This window comes from Nyctereutes procyonoides, unplaced genomic scaffold (genome assembly GCF_905146905.1).
Source record: "Nyctereutes procyonoides isolate TBG_1078 unplaced genomic scaffold, NYPRO_anot_genome, whole genome shotgun sequence".
In the NCBI taxonomy this organism is placed as follows: domain Eukaryota; kingdom Metazoa; phylum Chordata; class Mammalia; order Carnivora; family Canidae; genus Nyctereutes; species Nyctereutes procyonoides.
In genome coordinates, this window is record NW_026575049.1 from 57,503,429 (window position 1) to 57,528,712 (window position 25,284).

The window sequence follows — 25,284 nt, forward strand, 5'->3', positions numbered from 1 at the left end:
AAGAATTGAATGTCATGTTTAGTACATGGTCACTGATATTCACATAATAATTTCTAGAGAGCAAAATTCTCTAAAATCTAAATTTTACAAATCCACATATTAATAACACCATCAGTCAACAATTTTTGAACAGTTGGTATATGACAGACACAAAAGCAAATGACTAACCTATTTAATTACCACAAACCAGATATTTTCAGTATTAAAATTTCACAGATTAAGAGTCTGAGAATTTTAAAGATTATTTTTCAGATTTTCAAATGACATGATACAAAGTTTCCACTGTAGATTATAAGAACCTGATCCAGAAAAGACTGGTGCCAGCATTTCCTGGTGCTCACTCTATATCAGATGTAGTGCTGAACACATTCAGATTAAAGATTTTATTTATTTTTGAGAGTGAGTGTGAGCGCACATGTGTGCACATGAGTGCAGGGGAGAGATGGAGGGATAGGGAGAGAATCTTAAGCAAACGTGGAGCTTCATAACCCTAAGATCATGACCTCAGGTAAAATCAAGAGTTGGATACTTAACTGAATGAGCCACTGAGGTGCCCGTCACAGAAGTTAATTTAACAGTGACCGTGGGATGCATCATTATCACAAGCTTGCCAAAGATAAAACTAAGGAATAATGAAAATAACTGATTCTCTGAGATCTTAACAACTGTTAAAATCAGTTTTACAAATTATTTACAACGTAAAACATTGTTTTACAAATGTTAAAAATCTATTTTTCCCTTTAAATATTTTTTTAAATTAATAAACAAAGTTTACCTTTGAGTTGTTCCTCTGTATCTAACCTTATCTTGTTAATAGCTTCATCTCTAGAAATCTAAAAGAGAGCTGAGGTTCAGTATACATGGCAATATTTAACATTTCTGTTTTTATATTATTAGTCAACACATTGTAACAGTACTCAGATTTCTCTGGTAGTATTCTTTATTTTTTTATTTTTATTTTGTATTTTTTTATTATTATTTTTTTTATGATAGTCACACAGAGAGAGAGAGAGAGAGAGAGAGAGAGGCAGAGAGAGAAGCAGGCTCCATGCACCTGGAGCCCGACGTGGGACTCGATCCCGGGTCTCCCCAGGATCATGCCCTGGGCCAAAGGCAAGCGCCAAACCGCTGCGCCACCCAGGGATCCCCTCTGGTAGTATTCTTTAAAAGATTAGAGCTGGTTATTGATTTACAAGAAATATTACCTGTTTAATTCATTCAAATATATATTTACCCACTTCCCTAAAACTTGCATTAGTCAACAAAAGAAGAACGGAGAAGCAAATATAGGCTTCTATTTAGCTTTCTGTTTAGAGATTTTTAATAAAAATTCATAAATCATGTGAATTATGACAAAAAAGAATTCCCAGAACAATTATATGACAAAATTCAGGTATACCTACTTTATCATGTTCATAATCAGTAAAAACTGCATAGAGTCTTTCCATCGTGAGTCTATTTTAAGCACAAAATAAATGTCAGCATAATAATATTGTTAACAGTCTAATAATACTATTATAAATAAAATTGCAGTATTTAACAGTAAGCTAAAATATTTAATAGGCACTTCATAAAGAATTAAAAATATGTACTTATTGTTCTTTAACACAGCTAATCAAAATATGTACTTATTGTTCTTTAACACAGCTAATCACAATATACCACACAAATTTCTTTCTCCCCATCTGTCAGGGAAATCACTTACACATGGTACTTACTATATATGCCCTCCTTTCTTAATTGTTCAATTTATTTCACCTTAGATTTTTTTTTTTTTTTACACGCAAACTTTCTCTCCCCATTCTTTTTTAACTTCATTTTTCTATTCTATCCATTTTGGCTGTTACTGCAGGCAACTACTTTGTTAGGGACAGTTCATATCTCTAGTCTCTGACTGATAGATGTAAGACTAATTATGAAGGGAAATACTAACTTTTTCAATTTATTTGAAATAAAATGAAATATTTTTCTGGTGATTTCATTCATATTTACTGAATGCATGCCTATGTACTGGCACTATTGTAAGTACTGAGTATATAGAGGTGTATAATTAAGTATATAGAGGTGTATATAGAGTATACACTGAGTATACACTATAGTATACACTATAGTATACACTATATACTGAGTATATAGAGGTGTATAATTAAGTATAATTTCAAGAACCTCAACAATTTCCTTAGATATTCAAATATACTTTGTTCTTTTTTCCTTCTTTGGCATAGAGAGATAGGCAGATTATCTGAATCTTAACCGATAAACTCACTCCCTCTTTCATTTGAGATTCAAACTTGGGCCCTTGAAGTGGGAACTGGCTTTATCCTTTTTAAAGCATTAGGCTCATATTTATTATGGTGCTCACTTTTAACATAGAAAAAGTGTCCTATAAGAAGTACTGCACAGACTATGCTTCCATGGTAAGCTTTTTTTCAGAGAGGAAATTAAATTGGTAACAACTTCAAATTTTCTTTTGTATAGATATTCTTACTTATGAATGTGTTCCACAATCTCTGGTGAAGGGGTAAATAACTTCTGAGGTGTCCTCTTGGTAACACCAATTTCTTTTACCAACTGCTGGATGCCCTGAATTATTTGTTGGGTATATTTTACCCCCACTTTAATAGCATGGCAAAAGTCCTGTTGTAAAATGTTCTCCGCAGAGGCTTCCATCATCACTATTTAAAGGGGAGAAAAAAAGATTGCCATTGAACCTTTTACCAGTATAGCATTTTTAAGCATCATGACATGATATAAATACTACAGATCAGTTTTACTTATTAATGGTATATCTACCTTTTTAATTTCATTACTTAGAATCAACATACTTCCAAAACGTAAACAGCAATAAATGAATAAAGAAACCTTAATATTTGAAATTAGGTTTATAATTTTCTTGAATTTATTAAGGGATTTACTTAATCCCTTAATAATTAATTTAATAAGGGATTTCTCATTAAATAATGAAACAAACTGCATCCTTATAATTCAAGTATCATAAAATTCTACCTTTAAAGCATAAACTGCATTTATTTTTAATATGTATTTAAATTGAAATTTTTAAAATAACAGCATAGTAGGAATCCAACAAATGTTTTCTGTTTAACAATTATTTGATGTGTCCTCCTTCTTAATTCTGTCGTTTTCACATTGTCAAATGCTTGCACAGGTGGGGGGAAATCTTTTGCAGTGATACTGTTTCAAGTAAGCCAACTAGAGAAGCATAGCTATTATTAAAAGGCTGCTTTTACGGTTTTGTAATAGTAAAAACAATCCTTTGTAAAGCAGGAGAGTTCCAAGAAGCACTTCTAGCATGATATCCAATAAAATCTGTCTTCAGGTTTGGCTTTAGTTTCTGCCAGGCTGATAGACTCCTGATTACTCATGTGTCATTTCTGGCACTCCTCAATTTGCACAAAGATTGTGTAATCTGTTTAATCACATAGTGTTGTCATTAAGATTTATTATCTAAATCATCATATGTAAAGCTTCTAGGTATAATCTAGACTGAAAAAAAAATCTCCTTATGTGCTTTTTGTATTGTATTAGTGTGTTGGAATTCCAACAGTTAAAGCCAACCTATGAAACTAAAACAAAAGATCTAACATTTATGTCATCTGAGTTCCAGAAAGAGAGGATAAAGATGGCAGGCTGAAAAGTACTGGAAAAATAATAGCTGAAAACTCCCCAAATTTGGCAGAGACATAAATGTACAGATTCAAAAAGCTGAGTAAATCCTATACAGGGTAACCCAAAGAAACACATATCCTAATTAAATTCCTGAAAACCAAAAGAAAAAAAAATCTTGAAACCAACCAGAGAAAAAAAACACCTTACCTATATGGGCAAAGTAACTAAAATAAGAGATTTATCATTAGAAACCATAGAGGCCAGAAGGGAGTGGCAAAATATTTTTTAGGTGCTGAAAGAAAAGAACTGCCAACCCAAAATCCTATACCTAGTGAAAATGTTTAGGGAATGAAGGAATGAATATTTAGGAATGAAGGAATTCTCCTCAGATGAAGGATAACAGTGGCAGACCTACTGTCAAAGAATGGCTAAAGGAAGTTCTTTAACAAAACAGAAACAAGAAAGAAAGAAACCATGGGATATCAGTAAGGAAAAGTACCTTAATATTAAGCAAAAATGGAGGTCAATACAATATACTTTCCTTCTCCTCTTGAGTTTTCTAAATTATGTTTGATGACTGAAGCAAAAGCAAGAATTATAATAAGGCCTGTTGTGGTCCTAAATGTAGAGGAATATTAAAATGGTTATATTACAAATGGGGAGGATAAGGCACAGTAAGGTTTCAATATTTCACTTGAGGTGTAAAGCAGCTTTTCTGACACAACGTTACTGAGATGGTTATATTATTCTCATTAGTATTCCCATGACATTCTCTCTCTCTTTGCAAATTAAACTTAACTGAAGATTTTTAAAAATGCCTTTGACATATGTAAATTATACCTCAGTAAGTTGACTTAAAAGAGAATAAGGAAGAAATAATATGGTAAAAAAAATTTAATATTCCTCAGACTTTGTTGTTTTCCCTTCTTCAAAACAATTCATTTTTTAAAAAATATTTAAGAAAATTCCTTATAGTTTTGTGTCTATAGACCTGTGCTGTCCAATATGGCAATTACTAGCTCCATGTGGTTACTTGCATTTAAATAAATTAAAATTATGTAAAATTAAAAATTCAGTTCCTAAGCTACTCTCGCCACATTTCAAGTACTCAGTAGCCACATATTCAGATATAAAACATTTACTTCATAGCAGGGTTCTACTGGACAGCACTGTGTTACAGACTAAAAACTTACACTAAAAAAGGTTGTCTAAATGATTGGTCTAAACTGTTAACCATTTCAGTAGTTGAAGATTAGAGAGTTTTGAGATTAGTTGAAAACTATGAATTCTAGATACAAATTTATCTTAAAAATTGTTAATGGTATACTTTTTCCTAAATTATATCCTAGCATACATAGAAAGATGAGTGATTATTTAGTGTACCAGTTAAAAGCAAGCAGAATGTGCAGAATGATGGCTGCTGAAGTTATCTAGCAGCCAAGAGCAAAAGAAATAAATTATTCTTGCCCTATAAGGTCATACTTTAAAGATTTATATTACTAAATATTTTAACAATGGAATGGCAGCAATTACTTTTCTGTATTTTTATATCCCAGAAGTTCCATGATGATGGTATGGGACTTGGGCCCAATAACTTTAACAAATGGACATGAAGTCAAATGTATATTTGGTGCACTGTTATGAAAGCAGAGAACTAGCTGAATATCTTCATAAAGACATAAAAAAGGAGCTGGTAATCTCTGAAACCAGTCTCTATCGGTTGCCTCTGAATCACTCTTAACCTTCTCCTAGTTACTTAAAACAACCTTCTGATGCCTTGTGCAGTCTCTAGAGTCTAATTCGTCCATCTAGAGAGCAAGAGGTAAGAAGAGCAAGCTAGAAGTTGCCTATTAGTTTTTACAGCATGCCACAGATGCAACAAAAATCCTCAGTTTATTCCTGCAACATCTACATAAAATTAGAGGGGTTCAAAGTCTAAGGCAGGTAGAGGCTTATGGCCATTAAGAAGCAAGTTTATTTCTGTGTCTTAATGATAACAGCAGGTATTAACAGTATGCCTACCATGTACTAGGCATTATGCTAGGCATTTTACAAATCCTGACTAATCTTCACAATGCCCTATTAAGTAGCCAAACCAATTTACTTAGTGAAAGTAATGAATACTGTAACTTTAAACAAAAAAATTCATATGCAGACCAAGTAAACCTATACTTTGCTCAAGGCACTTTCTGGGATGCTCAAGTATGTAGGGGTTATCTGTTATTCATAGCTTCCCCAAAACTTCGGAATCTCCCCCAAATCTTCTCTTTCTCTCTACACTGTGATAGTTCCCCACAGTAAGAATCTCACCTTTTGGAGCTAGAATCTTGCTTCCCCTGTAGTCAAGAATGCAATCATGCATTAATGGTTCTGCCTAGTGTGATGTTAGTGAAAACTGGTATGTGGAAGCTCTAGGGAAGCTCCTTGAAAGGGAGAGTAACGTATTCAGCTGGTGTATACCTTTTTCTTCCTTTTGTCTATACATCAGGTAAGTTGGCCAGAGCCTGAATAGCAGGTTCATAAGCATGAAGATGAAGGGCACACCTTGAGGACACCAGAGCAGAAAACTGGAAGGAATCATCTAGAATTCTTAAGATATTGTGGAGCCAGGGGCACCTAAATGGCTCAGTCAGTTAAGTGTCCAACCCATGATTTCAGCTCAAGTCATGATTTCAGGGTCATGAGATTGAGCCCTGGGACGGACTCCACAGTCAGCATGGAATCTGCCATGCACATATGGTGCATACACATATGTGTGTGTGTGTCTAAGTCTGTGTGCTCTCTAATAAATAAAATCTTAAAAAAAAAAAAAGATATCATGGAGCTACTCTCTCCTGGACTCCCTTGTTATTTACTTTAGCAACACACTCCCTAACCAATATGTAGATAACATACAACCCCTATTATATGTGTTTTATCTACCATATAGTACCTGATTCTATCTCCATTACTGACCACTATTCCAAAAGAAGCTGGAAATGAAGTGTTTCACACATTAATTGTACAAAAAAGTACTAAAAATACTGAATAGTTTACATTTATATTTCATCAAAATATTTCCGTATCAGAAGATCCCATGTCAGAAAAGTCCCAGACACTAAATATCAGGCAGTAGAAAAAACGGAGACCTTAATTAATTTGTCCAAGGTCATACAGTTAACAATATGTAGTTACTGGGTTCAAACACAGGTCATTCTGACTATCAAAGCCAATTCTTCAAGAGAACTGGGCCAATTTTCATTCATACAATTATGATATTTTTGTTACAAGGAGAGTGACCTATGATCAGTTCATTTCTTCATTAGTTTTCTACCTACCAGAAATAGGTCACCTTTTTTTCTCAGAGAACATTAAACAGGTTCTCAATGATGAATTAGCTAAATTAACATATTTAAACTAATAAAACAATTTACTACCAGATTTAGAAATTCAATTTTTAGACTAGCTTATTAGTCTAAAATTAATTACCAAAACTACCTGGGTAAATAAAGATTTCTTGTATATTTTAATTGAAGCTTTATCACATTCTATAATTTTAGGTTTTGTTTGATATGGAGCAAGAGCACCACCAAAATAGGGCAGTAATAAAACAGAACAAAAATTTTTATGGCTAAGTGATAAAACACACATACACAGAAGACTATAAATGCATTATTAAGAAGCTAGAACTTACAGTAAAATCCCGAACAAATGTAATACTTAAACTACTTACCAATTTGACTTTTAGGTGCCCCAGCAACCACTAAATTTAAAGTACTGGAAGACATTTCTTTCCGAGTTGGGTTAACAACACACTCTCCATCAATCATTCCTATTCGCACTGCCCCTAAAATATATCAAAATAGTTGTGTAATAAAAAGTCTCCGTTTTCAAAAAAAAAAAAAAAAGTCTCAGTTCTCAAGACACTATTCCAGTGATAGCTTCAATCTCTACCTTCAATTGTGACTACAATAAAATCCTATTTCTCTCATGGTATTTAAGGCCCAGAGAATGTCCTATACCACCCTACCCAACAGCCGCAAGGAACATTCTGAGTTGCTCAAATACATCAGTTTTTCTATGCCTCAGTGATTACACTCATGTTCTTCTTGACTAGACATCCTTTTCCAAGGCAAATGCTTACCATTTGATCCTCCTAAGATTCACCTTTAATGTTGAGTACTCTGAGAAGCCCTCCTTGACAACCTGATTAAACCCACCCTTCTCTATTGTTTTTTTTTTTTTAGTGTTTTCACTATACCTTTATAATATTGTTTATAAATAATTATTTGATTGTTTCCCCTACTTACACTGAAAGCAAGAACTATTCCTAGACTTCCTTTCTTCTTTCAATTCTTAGCTTGGTATCTGATATTTAGGATATTCAAAACTTATTTAATCAATGAATCATTTTTATATTGCATGATTCCATCTTTTTCAAGAAAAAAATATGTTTTTCAGGGACACCTGGGTGGTTCAGCAGTTGAGCGTCTGCCTTTAGGTCAGGGCGTGATCCTGGAGTCCTGGGATCTAGTTCCACATCGGGCTCCCTGCATGGAGCCTACTTCTCCCTCTGCCTATGTCTCTGCCTCTCTGTCTCTCATGAATAAATAAATAAAATCTTAAACAAACAAACAAAAAATATATATGTTTTTCAAATCTTAACTTACCAATAGGTCCATTCCAAGGAATATCTGATAATGAGAGAGCTACAGAAGCTTAAAAAAAAGAAAAAGAAAAAAAATAAGGGCTGAAACAAAAAGGTTTCATTCTTTAAACAGTGATAATGTTAATCTTGATTTTTATACTTACCACCATTAATTGCTAAAACATCAGGTTCATTAACTCCATCTACTGCTAATAGATTACAAAGTACCTGGTACAAGGGAGAAAATTTAGAGCACTAAGAATAAAAATGTACTTGATTTAGGAGGATTATCATTTTGGTTAACATTTTGGGCTAAAATAAAGGAGCACTATGTGTGGTTAAAAGCATGAGCTATGGGACACCTGGGTGGCTCAGCGATTGGGCATCTGCCTTGGGCTCAGGGCATGATCCCAGAATCCAGGATCAAGTCCCACATCAGGCTCCTTGCAGGGAGCCTGATTCTCCCTCTGCCTGTGTCTCTGTCTCTCTCTCTGTCTCTCATAAATTAATTAATTAAATCTCTAAAAATAAAAACCATGAACTTTGAAGTCATATTTCTGGCTGTCATTTAACTAGATGCCTGACTACAGTAATTTACTTAAGCCTCAAAAGTTTCCTCATCTTTAAAAGGGAAAAATAACAGAATCTTCTAAAAAGGTTTTCTGAAAGTTATAGGAAATATTTTTAAAGCATTTATAATACTGGGCATGTTGAAAATATTCAGTAAATGTTAGCTATTTCTATTACATAAAAATACTGTTTTTCTGTTTATAAGCATATACAAAACAAACTGATGAATTCCTTTATACTGCAATAATATGCCTATGTCATATACTTAAGAAAACAACTTCTTAAAAAAAGAAAAAGACTACTTGAGGCAATGACATCATTGCATAGGTACATTTGGAAAGCATATTTTTATCAAAGAAATAAAAGTTCACTAAAGCATATGGTTCATTATTCTGAAAGAGAATTCTATTCACAAAATATTAATAGAAGTTTAAAGGACCCAATAAAATTGGTAACAAAGATTAGTTGTATTGATTGTCCTAGCCTCTGACACTAACATAATAGTCCCAGCCAGATCTGTTCCCACCCTTCTCAATCACTCTAAACTTTCAAACTCATCAGTTTCCTGCCTCAGAGCTTTTGTGCTTCTCATTCTATCTGCTCAGAATGCTTCCCCCACACCCCTAGGTTGGCTAACTCCTAGCTCATAATCCAGGTATCAACTCAAATTGACATTGAATAAATATTAATTTTTAAAATTACTGAAGTTTAGAAAACTTAATGTAAAAGAGCAGCATTACCAAAAATTCTTATTTTGTGTTCCAATGGTTAGTTAGCCTAAGTAGTATGAGAGAAATTCATTAAGTAATTTTTGACTGATCTGGAAACAAATAAACCTAAAGCAGAATCTACCTGTGTATCATAAAAGTAGCCAGCTGGAAAGAGAGGTCTAATTGAACGATCTGCCAAAAGAAAAAAAAGAAAAGACGCCATTGTAAGCATTTATAATACTGGGCATGTTGAGACCAGGCTGAAAAATAACATAGCTGTTATTAATGAATTAACATATCAATATGTTAAAAAAAAAATCCCCTTGGACTGATTTACTGAAAGGGTCACAGATAAATGTCAATGCTTCAATTAATATATACCATGCCCTAATAATAAAACTAGCAGGGCAGGAACACACAAGTCTAAAATTGGGTAGCAACTTTTCATTCTGGTTCATATATAAGCAGAAGAAAGAGACTTAAGGCCCGCAGCAGACCTTGGTATTCTGTGTCTGAAGTATACACAGACTAACAATTTCTGTATAGAAAAGCCATAAACTCAGATGATCCCACAATATTTAAGGATGTCAAAGATTTGAAAGATTACAGATTTCAGTAATTGATGAATATAACGCTTTCAAGAATTACTATGCTGAATATGAAAATGAAAAATACTAGGGACAGCTTGTAGAGGCATAAGCCACAGAATTAATATGCTCAATAAAGATTCATTCATTTCAGCTACATATATTTATTAAACGCCTATTTTGTGCCGGGTAGTATTCCAAATACCCTGGATTCAGCAGTGAATAAACAGCTTTTTCTTTCATGGAGCCCATATCTGAGGGGATACAGAAAATAAACAATCTCAGGCAGTGTTCCTGTAATGGAAGAAAACTTAGAGAACTGTTGAATATAGATAGAAGAAATGCTAACACAGGCATAAGAGAGTTACTGCCTCTACCTTAGCATCTTACCTATTACTCGACTTGTAAGAACTTCTTTGTCAGAGGATCCAACCTCTCTTCTGAGATAGTTTGTGGGAATTCTACCTGCTGCAGCAGCCTTCTGTCTGTAGTCAACCTAAAGTAGTAATGAAAAAACAAAAGTTCATTGGACTCCTTTTTATGGCAACAAGCTATTTCCCAAGAATGACACTATACAGATACTAATTCTCCTGAGGTTGCTAACAACATGGTCCAGATTAAGAATGGAGGATATTTTATTGACTTTTAGCATTTTGTATCTCTATGGGAAGGGAAAATTGATAGAAATATTTCAGTAAATTGATTTTTAAGAAGCCTTCCACTTAGCAGTGAACTACAAAGCCTCATTACTTCCCACAGTGGGTTATTCGGATCACATCAAACATACCCTTTTTTGTATCAACTGTTAAATAAACAGTCCCCTTTTCATAACACAAAGAAGCCACAAACTCCTACAGCACTTACTCTTCACCAAACATGTACTTGCAGACTCATTCTGAAGGGAAACCTATGAAAGCAATGAATTGATTGCTACTCAACATCAAAGTCTTCATGTACTTCATTGTTCTTATCAACTTGGAGATTCTAAAGCATGCTTGCTACTAATATAAGAACTGGTTATGAAGCAATCAGTCTAGATTCCTTTAATGACTCAGCATCAAACAACAAAGGAATATTCTTTATTGTGCGAAGTTTACACTGTGCACTCCTTAGACATCAGACAGAAATATTACAAATTCTACATTTATGCCATATTACTGTTCAGATAAATCAGCAGATACTTACCACCAAAGGCATGAACTGGGAAGGTGAAGGTTTTGTTTTGCTGACGGCTGTGACCATCACCGCAGTGTCACCTGACTTAAACATAAACAACACTGGTAAATTCCTTAAAAATCAGACATTAACATCTAAGCAGTGACTGAATCAATCCTTGCTCTAGTTAAATACAAGGAAAGAGAATGATTATTCCATGACACAACGTAATGAAAATAGTTAATCACAACTAGTCCAAACTTGATCCCTTCTACAAGATCAAGAAAAGGCTTATTGAGGGACACCTGGGTGGTTAAGCATCTACTTTCAGCTCAGGGCATTGATCCTGAAGTCCTGGGATCGAGTCCCACACCAGGCTCCCTGCATGGAGCCTGCTTCTCCTTCTGCCTATGTCTCTGCTCCCCCCCCCCGCCCCGTCTCATGAATAAATAAATAAAATCTTTAAAAAAAAACAAAAGAAAAGGCTTATTGATAGCTCAGTCACATCCAATCATATTTTTCTACTTCTTCTGGAGAAATTTAGGCTATATACAAAGAAAAATTTCTCACTTATCACAATTAAAATAGTAAGATCATATTCTCTAGAAAAGCATTACAGAATTTATTAAAAGTAAAATAGAACTCCAACTTTGAAACAGATCTTAAAGGTCATTTAATATATCCAGCTCTCCTGACTCCGTGGTTCTTTGGAATAGTTCTAAAACTAGAAACGGTCTGCATTAACTTAAAGTATCACAATTCTGAGAAGTTACATGATGTAAAAATAGTATCAGTCTCCACAACCATTTTTAAGATAAAAATGTAAAAATCTAGACTTTTTACCTGTACTACAGCGGAGCCATCTGCAAATCTGGCCAGTTTTCCAGAGGATATTTCTAATTTTCTGTTTAAAAATAAAAATTCAAGACAAAAGGACTTAGGTCATCAATACAAATCTCAGCTTAATATAAAATAATCTACTATTCTAATAGAAGAACTAAGCCGCAGAGGCCCCAGCCTAGCAAAAAACAACACAAAAAAGGGATAGAGTTCACAATCACTATTAAAAGTACTAGGGGGGGATCCTGGGTGGCTCCGCAGTTGGGTTTCTGTCTTTGGCTCAGGGCATGATCCCGGAATCCAGGATCCAGTCCCATATCAGGCTCCCTGCATAAAGCCTGCTTATACTCCCTCTACCTATGTCTCTGCCTCTCTGTGTATCTCTCATAAATAAATAAATAAATAAATAAATCTTAAAAAAAATAAAATAAAAGTACTAGGGGAATTTAAGAGCTGCCTAAGGAAAAATATAGACACTAAGGCATAGGAGCAATCTGAATGAGAGGTAAAGTACTCTGGGGGTGAGGAAGCTGTGTTTGTAAATGTTAATTTCCATTTACAACCTTTGTTTAGTCTGTCCATCCTTGCCTTCTTGATAAAAGTAGCCTTTTAACACACAAATGAGATCCTTTCTCTACTTAAAATCCTTTAAAGTATCCCTCAATGCTTTCAGGACAAAATATAAATTCCTAAATATTGCCTACAAAGACCTTCATGTTCAATAATGGTGTCAAGACAAGTGGGGGGGGAGGGAGTGGGAGAATAGCCTTTTCAACCAGAGGTGCTAAGACAACTGGACACCCATATACTGACAAATTAATAAAGTTGGACCCCCTTCCACATACTATAAATAAAAAAATCAACTCAAAACGTAGTATAGAACTAAATGTAAGAGCTTAAAACTATAAAATTCATAGGAAAACACATAGGAGTAAATCTTCATAAACTTGGGTTAGACAATGTCTTATATGACATCAAAACCACAAGTGACAAAAGAAAAAACAAATTGTACTTTATCAAAATTAAAAACTTTCATGTTTCAAAGGGTACCAAGAAAGTGAAAGAAAACCCACAGAATAAAAAAAATTTGCAAATCATATATCTGATAAGGGACCTGTATCTAGAATATGGAAAGAATACTTACAACTCAATAAGAAGACCAACAATCTAATTTAAAATTGGCAAAGGATTTGAAGTCTATCCAAAGAAAATCTACTAAATAGTTACGTATATCAAAATATGCTCAATATCATTAACCACCAGAGAAGTGCATTCATAACCACAATGAGACATACTTTATATCTACTAGGATGATTATAGTCAAATAGATCAATAACAAATTTTGGTGAGGATATGGAGAAACTAGAACCCTCATATACTATTTTTGGAAAGGTACAATGGTACATCTTCTTTGGGAAACAATCTAGCAATTCTTCAAGAGGTTAAACACATAAGTGCCACAGGATCCAGCAATTCTACTCCAAGGTAAAGACCCAAAAGAAATGAAAACTTGTATGTCCATGCAAAAATTTGCATAGAAACATTCATAGCCACTGCATCATTCATAATGGTCCCAAAATGGAAACAATCCAAATATATGTCCACCGATAAATGAATAAGCAAAATGTGGTCTCCCTGCATACAATGGAATATTATTCAGCCATTTAAAAAACAAAGTATTGGGCAGCCTGGGTGGCTCAGCAGTTTAGTGCCACCTTCAGCCCAGGGTGTGATCCTGGAGACCCAGGATCGAGTCCCAGAGTCCCAAGTCCCAAGTCGGGCTCCCTGCATGGAGCCTGCTTCTCCCTCTGCCTGTGTCTCTGCCCCCCGCCCCCTCCCCCACTCTGTGTGTGTCTCATGAATAAATAAAATATTTTAAAATAAATAAATTTTTTTAAAAAATGAAGTATTGAGGTCCCTGGATGGCTCAGTCAGTTGGGTGTCTGACTCTTGGTTTTGGCTTAGGTTGTGAATTCATGCGTCATAGGATGGAACCCCCCACTCTCCAAATCAGGCTCCTCACTCAGCAAGGAGTCTACTTGAAAGATTCTCTTCCTCTGTCCCTTCCCCCACTCTGGAGCTCTCTCTCTCTAAAAATAAATAAATAAACCTTTTTAAAAAATGAAGTATTGCTATGTGTTACAACATGGATATAACTTGGAAACATAATTAACTTAAAGAAGGCAGTAACAAAAGACCAAATGTCATATAATTGACATATGACATATAGTTGACAACCATTGAATTGTACATTCTAAATGGGTAAATTGTATGGTATGTAAATTATGTATTAATAAAGCTGTCTTTATAGATAGTAAATAGGCAGTATTATCAGTTTTATTCCCCAGCTTCTGCAGAGTATAAAAAGAGGTTACTGAAGGCTTGAAACAGATCAGTATCACTTGTCAAAGAAACCAATTTTCATAAGTGTATTGTGAAGCCAAACCAATTCTGCCTTCTGAAGATACTGAGGAAGATGTTCTGTCTCATGAAGGCTGCTTCAGAAACATTTTATCATGGTCCAGTGCTGAATACATACACACATACACATACACACACACACACACAAATGCCCTGCCCCCCTATCCTTCACATGCAAAAAGGATAAGGAGAGAACTCAATATTTCTACCCATTAAACACTTTTGTCAGAAACCTGAGTTCATGAAAAGCCTATTTATCTATTCAACAGACTCATTTTGTTAAATTTGAAAGCCAAAAAAAGAGGCATATTCACTTGTACTTTCAGTCCTAACTTTGAAAAATTTTGAGGATTTTTTTTAACCACAAGAAATATTTGAGAAATTCTAGTTGGGTTTCTATTACCATTCACCACAGATGTTGTGATGACAGCCTACAATAAAATGGGTTAAGAGTTGACAGATGGAGTAAGGTGCAGAGATAAGGAGATGGCATAGTAAGTGGAGGGAATGAGATGCTCAGAGCCAGTCACACTCTGTAGCCTCAAACTACAGCTAAAATCAATATTAATGTTTTATGTGTAAAAGTAAATCTGGGGTCTTGAAATTTTGTTTAATCCAGAATATGTTACCAGTACTTCTCAAGAGCTATCAGGAAGTGGCATTCCATCTAATAATGTAATTTCTGAATGGTCCCTATGAAAGGAAGGAGATCATCTCTAAATAAATTGAAGTGAGTCCAACACAGAGAAAAGGAGCTGTGAAAGTTCTAATTTTTTCCATTAACGGGGATCTTGCCCCAGAATTTTTGGGATTACTTTCAGTGGCATATTCTTTTACATATCCTCAGCGATAGTAAGTTTTTATTCTTTAATGAAGTTATAATTTGCACAGAGGATCAAGAGAAGGCAGTAGAGAACAGAGGTTAAGAACATGGGTGTTCTCTGAATAATGATAAGCATCACTGGAATAAAATAATTCTTCAGTCTGCAGATGACATCTATCACTTTTTATTAGGTTCCACTGGTGAACACCAGTCACGTGGCCCCACCTATGAAGGGACTAGCAATATACCAAAAAGGGCACACATACTTACAAAGCCTGAGGCAAGGAGTAGATCACTCACTCCCGTTAAGAACCAGCCCTTCCAAATTATATTAGCAGGCAGAGAAATGGAGCTGAGGAAACACTGTTAAGCTTCTAAAACTAACCTATTTACAATGGGAACTGACTGAATCAGTGAGAAAAACAAGTCTGCAATACCCCCAGCTATTCTCATACATGTACGCTTCCATTTATATGTTTATTCAAACACCACAATCTCCTGCCTTCTTTGTTCCCTCTGTTAAGTCTACTCAGTGTCTCCATTAGAGATCTTAGGCCATCCACCAGACAATCCTATAGTCCTGCCTTGGTGATTGCCCGAATCTGCACTCTTTTTCTTCCAGGTGTGTGCAATTTATATTACACAAAGAAGCAGGCGGTTTCTTTTCAGTATATCTCATGATCTCACCTGATATTAACTGACCTATGTAATTTTTTCCTGTTCATGCACTTTTAGTTGTGTTTTTGATGCTAATTTGTTATTACTTTTATACGTCATGGTTGATTTTATCTCTTTATTAATTTACTCTGTAGTATTTTAGGTTTTTGAGCTTTTAAAAATGTTTAACCATGTGAATGTTTACCTAATGTGAATGAATAAAAAAAAAAAAACACACTTGAAAACATCAAATAAGGGGATCCCTGAGTGGCTCAGCAGTTTGGCACCTGCCTTCGGCGCAGGGGCGTGATCCTGGAGTTCTGGGATCTAGTCCTCCATCGGGCTCCCTCATGGAGCCTGCTTCTCCCTCTGCCTGTGCCTGTGCCTCTGCCTCTCTCTGTGTCTCTCACGAATGAATAAATAAAATATTTTTTTTAAAAAAAGAAAACAAAAGGATTAGGATTATCAGTAATTTCTATTGGTGGGTGGAAGGATGGGAAAAGGTAGCTGAGGAAGAGCAGAGCTGGCTGCCACAGGCGGTAGAATTCTAGGGAGAGATGTTTAAAAATAAAACATTTTTAGAAACATCTGCACAATAATGTGGAATGTAACAAACCACCTTCCTCCAACTCCTACCGAGAAAAATTCTGTAATACCAAACTAAAAAGACAAATATCTTTATGATTCAGCCTCTGCCTGTCATTTGGTTTTACCTTTTATGCTAACCTCACATTTCACCTTTTGCTTCATCAATAGTGAGCTATTTGTAGCTACTCAAAATGCACTCTTACCTCCCTGTAATTGCACTTACCACTTTCTCCCTGCTAATTTCTCCTCCTCCCCCTTCAAGATTCACCTTTGATGGCAAGCTTTAGGGTGGGGTAAATATGCCTTTGTGCTCCTTTGGTACCCCATTCACACCTCTGCTACAGTGATTTTCCCAGTACTGCACCTGTGTTTATCTTACTCGCTCTCAGACTCTGTATCTACTGTACCCTGTACATAGTAGATGCTCAGTAAAAGCTTGTTGAAATGAAAATTAAACAGCTGCCTCAGAGATACCTCTGAATATTAAGTACAGCATTTGAAAAACACAATAATTATAATCTAAAGCATATTTACAATATATATCTACAATACAATACACATGGTAACAAATATAAAAATGAATGGTATATAGTCAAATTCAATAAATGCTACAAAAAACAAACTTAATACAAAGATGAAAGAACTGATTTACCCAGCTGGTATGATATTCATGAATCTAGTTGTTACACACAGGTTCAAGAAGAACTAAGTACAAGAGATCCAGGTTGACTATAAATGAAATATTTAAAGTAGATTATTTATGGAAAATTTGGAAGGCAGGGGCTAATACTGTTGCTTTGCCACCCTTAAAAGAGTCCATTTAGCGCACAGCAGGTTCTGAGGTATTTCTTCAAAGACTATTAAGTCATTGAAAAATGGAAGAGATTGGGATCCCTGGGTGGCGCAGCGGTTTGGCGCCTGCCTTTGGCCCAGGGCGTGATCCTGGAGACCCGGGATCGAATCCCACGTCGGGCTCCTGGTGCATGGAGCCTGCTTCTCCCTCTGCCTGTGTCTCTGCCTCTCTCTCTCTCTCTCTGTGACTATCATAAATAAATAAAAAATTTAAAAAAAAATGGAAGAGATTCTCTCCCTCAAAAAATCAGAATCAAAGAATGCCAGAGGTGGAAAGTGCCTTAGAGATCTAGTCTAGGGATCAACAAACTATATAGCCTGCTTCTGTACAGCCTTTCAGATAATTTTTATTATATATTTCTAAAGGTTTTGTAAGCACACACATGTATGTAACAGACAGTATGTAGCCCACAAAGCTTTAAGTGTTTACTATCTGGCCCCTTACTGAAAAATCTAACCCTTAACGTAGACCAGTCTTCTCATTTTGCGACAAAAAAGTTAAGCAGCTTGTTCAGGATCAGTCATTCAGTAAGTTAGAAAGGAAGACCTTTAATCAATGGCAGATTTTTTTCAGCTTTTCGTACAAAGTAGGGTCAAAAATTTTAAAGTACATTTTAAAAAAAGGTAGATATATAAAGTAAGCATTAGCAATTTCATTCACCTCTAAAAATGATCCGTTTTTAAAAAGTAATTTTAGGGCAGCCCGGTGGCTCAGTGGTTTAGCGCAGCCTTCAGCCCAGGGCCTGATCCTGGGGACCCGGGATCCAGTCCCACGTCGGGCTCCCTGCATGGAGCCTGCTTCTCCCTCTACCTGTGTCTCTGTCTCTCATTAATAAATAAAAATCTTCTAAAATTTTTTTTAAAAAGTAATTTTAGATGTGAATTATGGCAACCGGACCCATGGAAAAAGTATGGGTTTGGAAAGAAATACAAAATCCACTTAGTCTCAAAGTAGGTGATTCTGAGAACGTTACCCCTTTGGAGCCTCTGTTTTAAGTATGAAATGGGGTAAAAGCACCTTTAGTGCAGGTTTATAGTGTCACATTCCTAGCGTCCAATAAACCTACGTTTTCCTTCCCTTCCTACTACCTAAGGTCATATTGGCCCTGCATTTCGGCAATAAAACGGACTGGATGACCTAAACATCCCCCACTCCTCCTGAAGTGGAATGTTGCCCACTTCCAGGAGTGCCGGCAAATAAAGGGGACGAAAGTCGGGCTGGACAGACGCAGCTGAATCAAGGAAGCCGGAACAGGGTGAAAGGGAGGACAGAGAAGCAAAGGACACGAGGCTGAGACGGCGCGGGAAGGGGGAGGGGCCGGGAGACAGACTCAAACCCAGAACGGGACATCTGGCATTTAGGTTTGGGATAAAGAAGGGCAAGAGACCTGCGCGGCCGGATTCCTAGCCTGGTGGGTGACTGCCCCTCGGGCTGCCGGGGCAGGGCGCCTTGGAAATGACAGAGAACGCAAACTGCTCCTTACCTGTTGCCTAAGTCCACGGCCACAGCTCGGAACCCCGTGCCACTCCATAGTGCTCGCACCTGCAACTGGGTGAGCGCCCGACCCCGCCCTGGCAGACGGACGGGGCCCTCGCGGAGCGGCCGAAGCCGGAGGCACGAGCAGCAACGCCTGCAGGCCGCCATGACACCCGGCACGCGACCACCGCGGGCTGCACCCCGATTGGCTCGCTCCGCAGGCGCGGGGCGGGGCCTGCTGCAGTTTCGTTTCCGCGGTGCTGGGGCCGAGGGAACCCGTGGCCGCGGTACCCAAGTCGCTTTCTACGGAGACTAGAGAGGGTCAAGCCTATTTGAGCGCAAATCGTGACAACCGATCTTTCCTATTTGAGCGTCCGCCAGGGAAAGGCAATTGGAAAGTTAATGCCTTTTGTGTGTGTGCTATCGTAGTATGAAAGGAAGTCCTAGAAGAATGTAAATAGTAATAATAGAAGCCATCAGACAACACATTATTATGTGGCTTCTGTGAACTGAGAATTAGAGGAGAATTTGTGTAGTGGACCATGGAAAGAGGTCTCCCCCTCCTCTGCCCTGTTTTTTATTTTATAAATTTCACACAAATATTCTTGTGAAGGTTTATGTAAATTTGTTTCTGGTAAGTGAATTTCATTTCTTATTGACCTATATCATCATTTTAGGTTATCTTTGACCTCATTTGTTATTCATCTTCATTTCCATTTGTTAATATTTGGCAATTCATCTCTCTGCCCCTTTTGACTAAATATTACTGTTCTTTAAACCAACTCTTATTAAATGAAAAATGCCAACTACTATTTAAAAGAAATGTTTTGGAAGATGAAGAAAAATAGTTTTTGGAATTTGATAAATTTTCCAGGGGTGAAGAAATCTCTCCCATCCCTCTTAATCCTGTCTTAGAACATCTTTATATAGTTCCTTGTATGAACCAATGATAATTTTTTTTATTGTTATGAGGATCATAGTTCTCTTTTAAGTCATAATCTCCTTCCTCTGAGAAATCCAAACCACAAAATCCAACGTGGTTTTAAGAACTAAGGATTTGAACTTGAAACACATGAATGTTTTAGTGGTAAAGTAGCTCCCTGGCACCTTGGTTTCCAGGAGCTGTTAGTACTGATTTGGAATTTCCATGTCAATAGAAAGGATTACTACCAACACAGCTAGGGATATTTAGTGGGTTTTTTTTTTGTTTTGTTTTAAGATTTTATTATTCATGAGAGAGAGAGAGAGAGAGAGAGAGAGAGGCAGAGACACAGGCAGAGGGAGAAGCAGGCTCCATGCAGGGAGCCCGACGTGGGACTTGATCCCAGGACTCCGGATCAGGCCCTGGGCTGAAGGTGGCGCTAAACCACTGAGCCACCTGGGGTGCCAGATACTTAGTGTTAAAGAAGTTTTTTTACCTCTTTCTCTACAGTTGGCTTAACTCCCTGGTACCAGTGTTTTCCAGACCAATCTATTGAAACCTGTCCTAATGATGAATTTATCATAATCTACTTGCCATAATACAAGCATGACTTTGGATTTATAAAATAAGAATACTAAATCTTCTTTTGGTAAAGCACTTAAGTACTAGTGAATCATTTCATACAGGTGGTGTTGATTTGCCTAATAGTTCGGAACATAAATTTGGTCTTGAGTGGTCCCAGTTTTAACCCTGCCACTTCCTAGTTGTTTGACCCTCTCTCTCTCTTAAGCCTGTTTCCTCATTTATAAAAATGGATACTAATATAAATCTCCTAAGGTTTTTGTTAAGATCAAATACGACAGAGGACGTAAGATGTTTATCACAATACCCGGCAACATTGTCAGCGCTCAATAGACGGCAGATTCAGCTTTCACCACCCTTTTCTTTTTTTTTTTTTTCACCACCTTTTCTTAATTTTCCATCTAGTTTCCTCCATTTGAAATACCAAACAACCCTCTTTCCTGTAGAGCTCCATGGATCTGTTAAGCTTTTGTCCAGCTGGAAATACTGGAAAACAATATTTAAGTCCCCCTGTTTCCTCACACCCACCCAAAATAATTGATATGGTAGTAATTGTTTCATAAATTTAAAGGCAAATGTGGGTATTGAAATTTGTTATGAAATAGTCTTAAGATGATCCAGGCTGTTTATATTAAGTTTGCTGTCTCTCTTGATTGGATGGGGGCCCCCCAATTGTGGGGCAATGATTGGGTGGAAGCCGGTGACATGGGCAGTAAAAAGATTCACACAAGGCAGAACATAGGAGATAGAAGTTTACTGAATACACTGCAATGGGGTGGCAGCAGAACAACAAAGAAAAAGATTGTGGAAGGAGGCAGTGGGTAGGGTCCGTTTTTAAAGGGGGAAGGTGAAAAGGTGTGACAATATATGGAATTTTCACTTTTTTGGTAACTGTGCCTGGTTGTAAGTAGCCCATTGGTTACTTAGGGCCTAGGGATATTTTGGGTGGGTTGCCCCATTGGCCTGTCTATATTCAGCCAGGGGTTGCTCTGGGCCCTTTCTACATTCCATTGCTTACCCTGTTTGCCTAAAAGCAGTCTCTACATAAAGCATTTTAAGATTAACACAGGAACAGAAATATAAAATGCTTAAAATCTTGTGGTTGTGAGATAGGGAAACTGAAGGACTATATAAAAATATGGTTTTTGCTCCTTTCCCTGCTTCCATTCTTGCTAGGACCTGCACCTCTACCTTATACCTGCAAATAGTGTATTTCCCTCTCCTAAGGGAGGGAGACTTGATTTCTTTAGAATAGATAACATCTAAGGAAGGACTAGATAAGAATGACTGACAAAGCTTTCATATGCATATTCTAGACTAGCAGAGATAGACTTCTCAAGGCCAAGACCCCCTGGCTTCAAACATCTGGGATCCCCAAAATCAGTACTTTTTAATGGAAACAACATGACCAAAAATCTGTCACAGAATTTTGAGACCCATTAAAACAAAAGTTCAATGAGGATAAAAAATAAATAAATAAATAAATCTACCAGCAATATTTCTCAGATCTTCTTTTCTCTTTTTTAAACTCCAATGAATGTGCATCAAAATATTTAATACCACTGCCAGCTCTGAGTAGAAATTTTATTTAAGTAAAACACCACTGCATTAAATTACTGTTAATAAAATTTAATTTGGTTTGTAGTTTGACTTATAAAGTATATACAATTATTTTAGCTTTATGACTGTATAAGAGGCACAAGATAAAGTGCTTTGTGTCTTCTTATATATTTGTACACAAAATATCAGTGGACACCAAGGGGGTCCATGAAATTTTTTTCTCTTGAAGGAGTGTAGCCAGAGGGATCTTTCTAAATTGCAAAACTAATTGTGTCTCCATTCTGATTAATTTTCTTCAGTCACTTTCTAATCTGTGTTTTGTGTTGACTATAAACTGTCCCTATTTAATAGCTTCATCTATTTTTACTTACAACGTATTTTCTTCCTTCCTCTCATTTTATACTTCAAGGAAACTGAGCTACTTGTTCCCCTTTAACATAACCTTCTCTCCTGCCTCTGTGTCTTTGTATGGATGATTCTGTGTTCTTGGTACATATTCTCTCCAGTGTGTCAGTCTGGCACAATCAGTTTTCAGATCTTACTACTGGAAGACTTCAATACTAGCCTCCGACTTCCCCACACTGACCTGTGGGTATGGTCTATGTCTATCTTTCCACTTTATTAATTAATTTATACAGTCATTAATTTCCATCCATGGAAATGAGTGTGGGAGTAGGTATTGTATAGTGGTTAAAAGTGCTGGCTCTGGCATCAGATTGTCTAGGTTCAAATCTCACCTGCCACCTCCTAAACATGTGACTTGATAAGTTGCTTACCCTTTCTACTTCTCAGTTTCCTTACTTATAAAGTGAAAAGGATAAAAAAAAAAAATCTACCTCTTAGGGTTGTTAGGCAGATTTAAGTACACTCTTATTTTTATGTAACTTAGCATAGTCTCTGGCCCATGGAATACCTGCTTTATGCCAGGCACCACGCTAGGCTCAGGGGATATAGGTGTGTCAAGACAGTCATGGACATAGTAATCCCTTCTTTATGGAGCTTGAAGTCTAGTATGAGAGAATGACAAAAACACAACAAAAGAAATAAAAAGAAAAATTAGAGTGTGATTATTAGTAAGAAGGAAATAAACCAGGTGAGAAGACAGAGAAGAATGGGATGGAAGAAAATAAGGTAGTCAGGGAAAAACTCTCTGCCGAGACATTTAAGCTGCCCTGAATGATGAAAAAGAGACAGGTTCTGAAACATGGGGGCCGGTGAGAGCTGTGAGTTGTGGGGGTAGATTGTCCCTGAGTTGGGAGAGAATTTGACTTCTGTGAGGACTTGGAAAAGCTGGTGTGGCTAGAGAGTAGTAAGTAGGAGTGTGGTGGAGATGAAGTAAGAGAGGGATACACTGGAAAGTTTAAACTGGGAAGTGGCATGACATAGTCTATATTTTAAGATGATCCGTCTGGAAGCTGAGTCTAGAACGGATTGGAGGAGGATAACAGAGAGGTATAGAAATGGAGTAATGTGGTGGCAAGGGTGACAAGGAGAAAGGATAGAGAGATTTGTAATATATTTTAGTGTTGGAATTAATAGAACTTGTTGATGAATTGGATACTGGGAGGTGTAAATTAAGACTACTAACAGGTTTAGATGGATCAGAAATGCAGTGTCTGAGGCACCTGAGAGTAGCTGTCAAGACAGTTGGATCTGAGCACAAAGGAAAGGACTAGTGTAAATATAAGAGTAATCAGCATACCAGTGATATCGTAAGCCACAGAAATGCTTTAATCACTTAGAAACATGGTAGAGAGAAAAGAGAAAGCCCAGGTCTGAGTCCTGAGGAGGGAGAGGCTGCCAAGGCTATGGAGATGGAGCCAGCATTGATGCAACAGCCAAGCCAGGTTGTATTATGCTGGGTATTTTCCATTTGCACCCACTCCACCCATACCCTTGGCTCTTCTCTGTGCCCTTTTGGGAATGATGTATAGTTAATACATCCACCTCCGTGTCTCTTTTTTTTGGTTGGGTTAACCAATGAGAGACACCCACAGGAGATCAGAGGGTAAAGTGAAAGAGAAACTAAAAGTATAAAACCATAATTCCGTATGCTGTAGCAGTGACTACAACCACCTATCCCTACATCATTTGCCAGGTTGTCCTACTTGTTTGGCTCTAGCTATCACTCCAATTATTCTGTTTCTTCTTGCCACTCTAAGTCTTCAGAATTTCCTACTATTGGTCATCACTCAGTGCCTTCACCATTCTTCATTGTTCATTCCAGAATCAGCTTTACCCTCTACAAATAGTCTCTTCATTAAATTCTCTTTAGAACTCCTCTGAGTGTGCCCTCTGCTCCTTGCTTCCCTCAGTCCTGCTCTTCTGAGAGCATGCTCTGGCCTCTCTCCTAGCAGTAGACCACAATTACCTGTTAGGAGAAGCTTGTTACCCTGGAGGTGGGAGGTGAGGGGCATGCTATTCTCCGCTGTTCTGACTAACCCTTGGTTTTAGGAAAGTACTGTCTCCCTGGATTCTTAGTGCACCTGCCCCTCTCCCAGCTGTAATTCTGGGCCAAGGATAAAGAGTTATGTTCTGTTCCTTCCTCCACATGCAGCGGGTTTTCACAGTGCCTTAGGAGTAACAGCATTTGTCACATTTCCATACTGCATAAAGCTTTGATTACCTTGGAGAGATAGGAATCCTAGATAGGATCCTAGATATCCTAGATAGGGCTTTTGCTTTCTCCACAGTGGCTACTGTGTGTCTGCCCAGGCATGCATCTTTCTCAGGAGTCTTGCTTGTACCCTAGTCTTTTTTATGAGTACTCAGTGAAATCCAAGGAGAGTCTGTGAGATGTTGTGAATTCCTGTGTCTGCAGTTCCCAAGGGGTTTTAGTCCACACTCAGCCCTTAGTGATTAGTTAAAAAGTCTACTTGAGGGATCCCTGGGTGGCACACCGGTTTGGCGCCTGCCTTTGGCCCAGGGCGCGATCCTGGAGACCCAGGATCGAATCCCACGTCGGGCTCTCGGTGCATGGAGCCTGCTTCTCCCTCTGCCTGTGTCTCTGCCTCTCTCTCTCTCTCTCTGTGTGACTATCATAAATAAAATAAAAATTAAAAAAAAGTCTACTTGAATTATTCTTCTTTAAATATTTTATTTATTTATTTATTTATTTATTTATTTATTTATTTATTTATTTTTATGAGAGACACACAGCGAGAGAGGCAGAGACACAGGCAAAGGGAGAAGCAGGCTCCATGCGAGGAGCCCGATGTGAGACTTGAACCCAGAAATCCAAAGGCAGGCGTTCAACCGCTGAGCCACTCAGGTGTCCCTCTCTGCC

The 25,284-nt window shown here is 37.2% G+C and overlaps 1 protein-coding gene across 1 annotated transcript in view; it reads right to left on the bottom strand.

Moving 5' to 3' along the window:
• Positions 1-19,119, bottom strand: part of PNPT1 (polyribonucleotide nucleotidyltransferase 1) — a 45,032-nt gene extending 25,913 nt beyond the window's left edge. Inside the window, exons 1-11 of the mRNA XM_055328037.1 lie at positions 18,942-19,119; positions 12,120-12,180; positions 11,307-11,381; positions 10,512-10,617; positions 9,677-9,726; positions 8,419-8,482; positions 8,277-8,324; positions 7,340-7,453; positions 2,489-2,675; positions 1,404-1,455; positions 776-833 (exon numbers count right to left, since the gene is read on the bottom strand). Of these exons, the coding sequence (XP_055184012.1) occupies positions 776-833; positions 1,404-1,455; positions 2,489-2,675; positions 7,340-7,453; positions 8,277-8,324; positions 8,419-8,482; positions 9,677-9,726; positions 10,512-10,617; positions 11,307-11,381; positions 12,120-12,180; positions 18,942-19,102 (976 nt within the window). The 5' untranslated portion in view covers positions 19,103-19,119. The remainder of the gene's footprint in view (positions 1-775; positions 834-1,403; positions 1,456-2,488; positions 2,676-7,339; positions 7,454-8,276; positions 8,325-8,418; positions 8,483-9,676; positions 9,727-10,511; positions 10,618-11,306; positions 11,382-12,119; positions 12,181-18,941) is intronic.
• Positions 19,120-25,284: the final 6,165 nt, after the last annotated feature.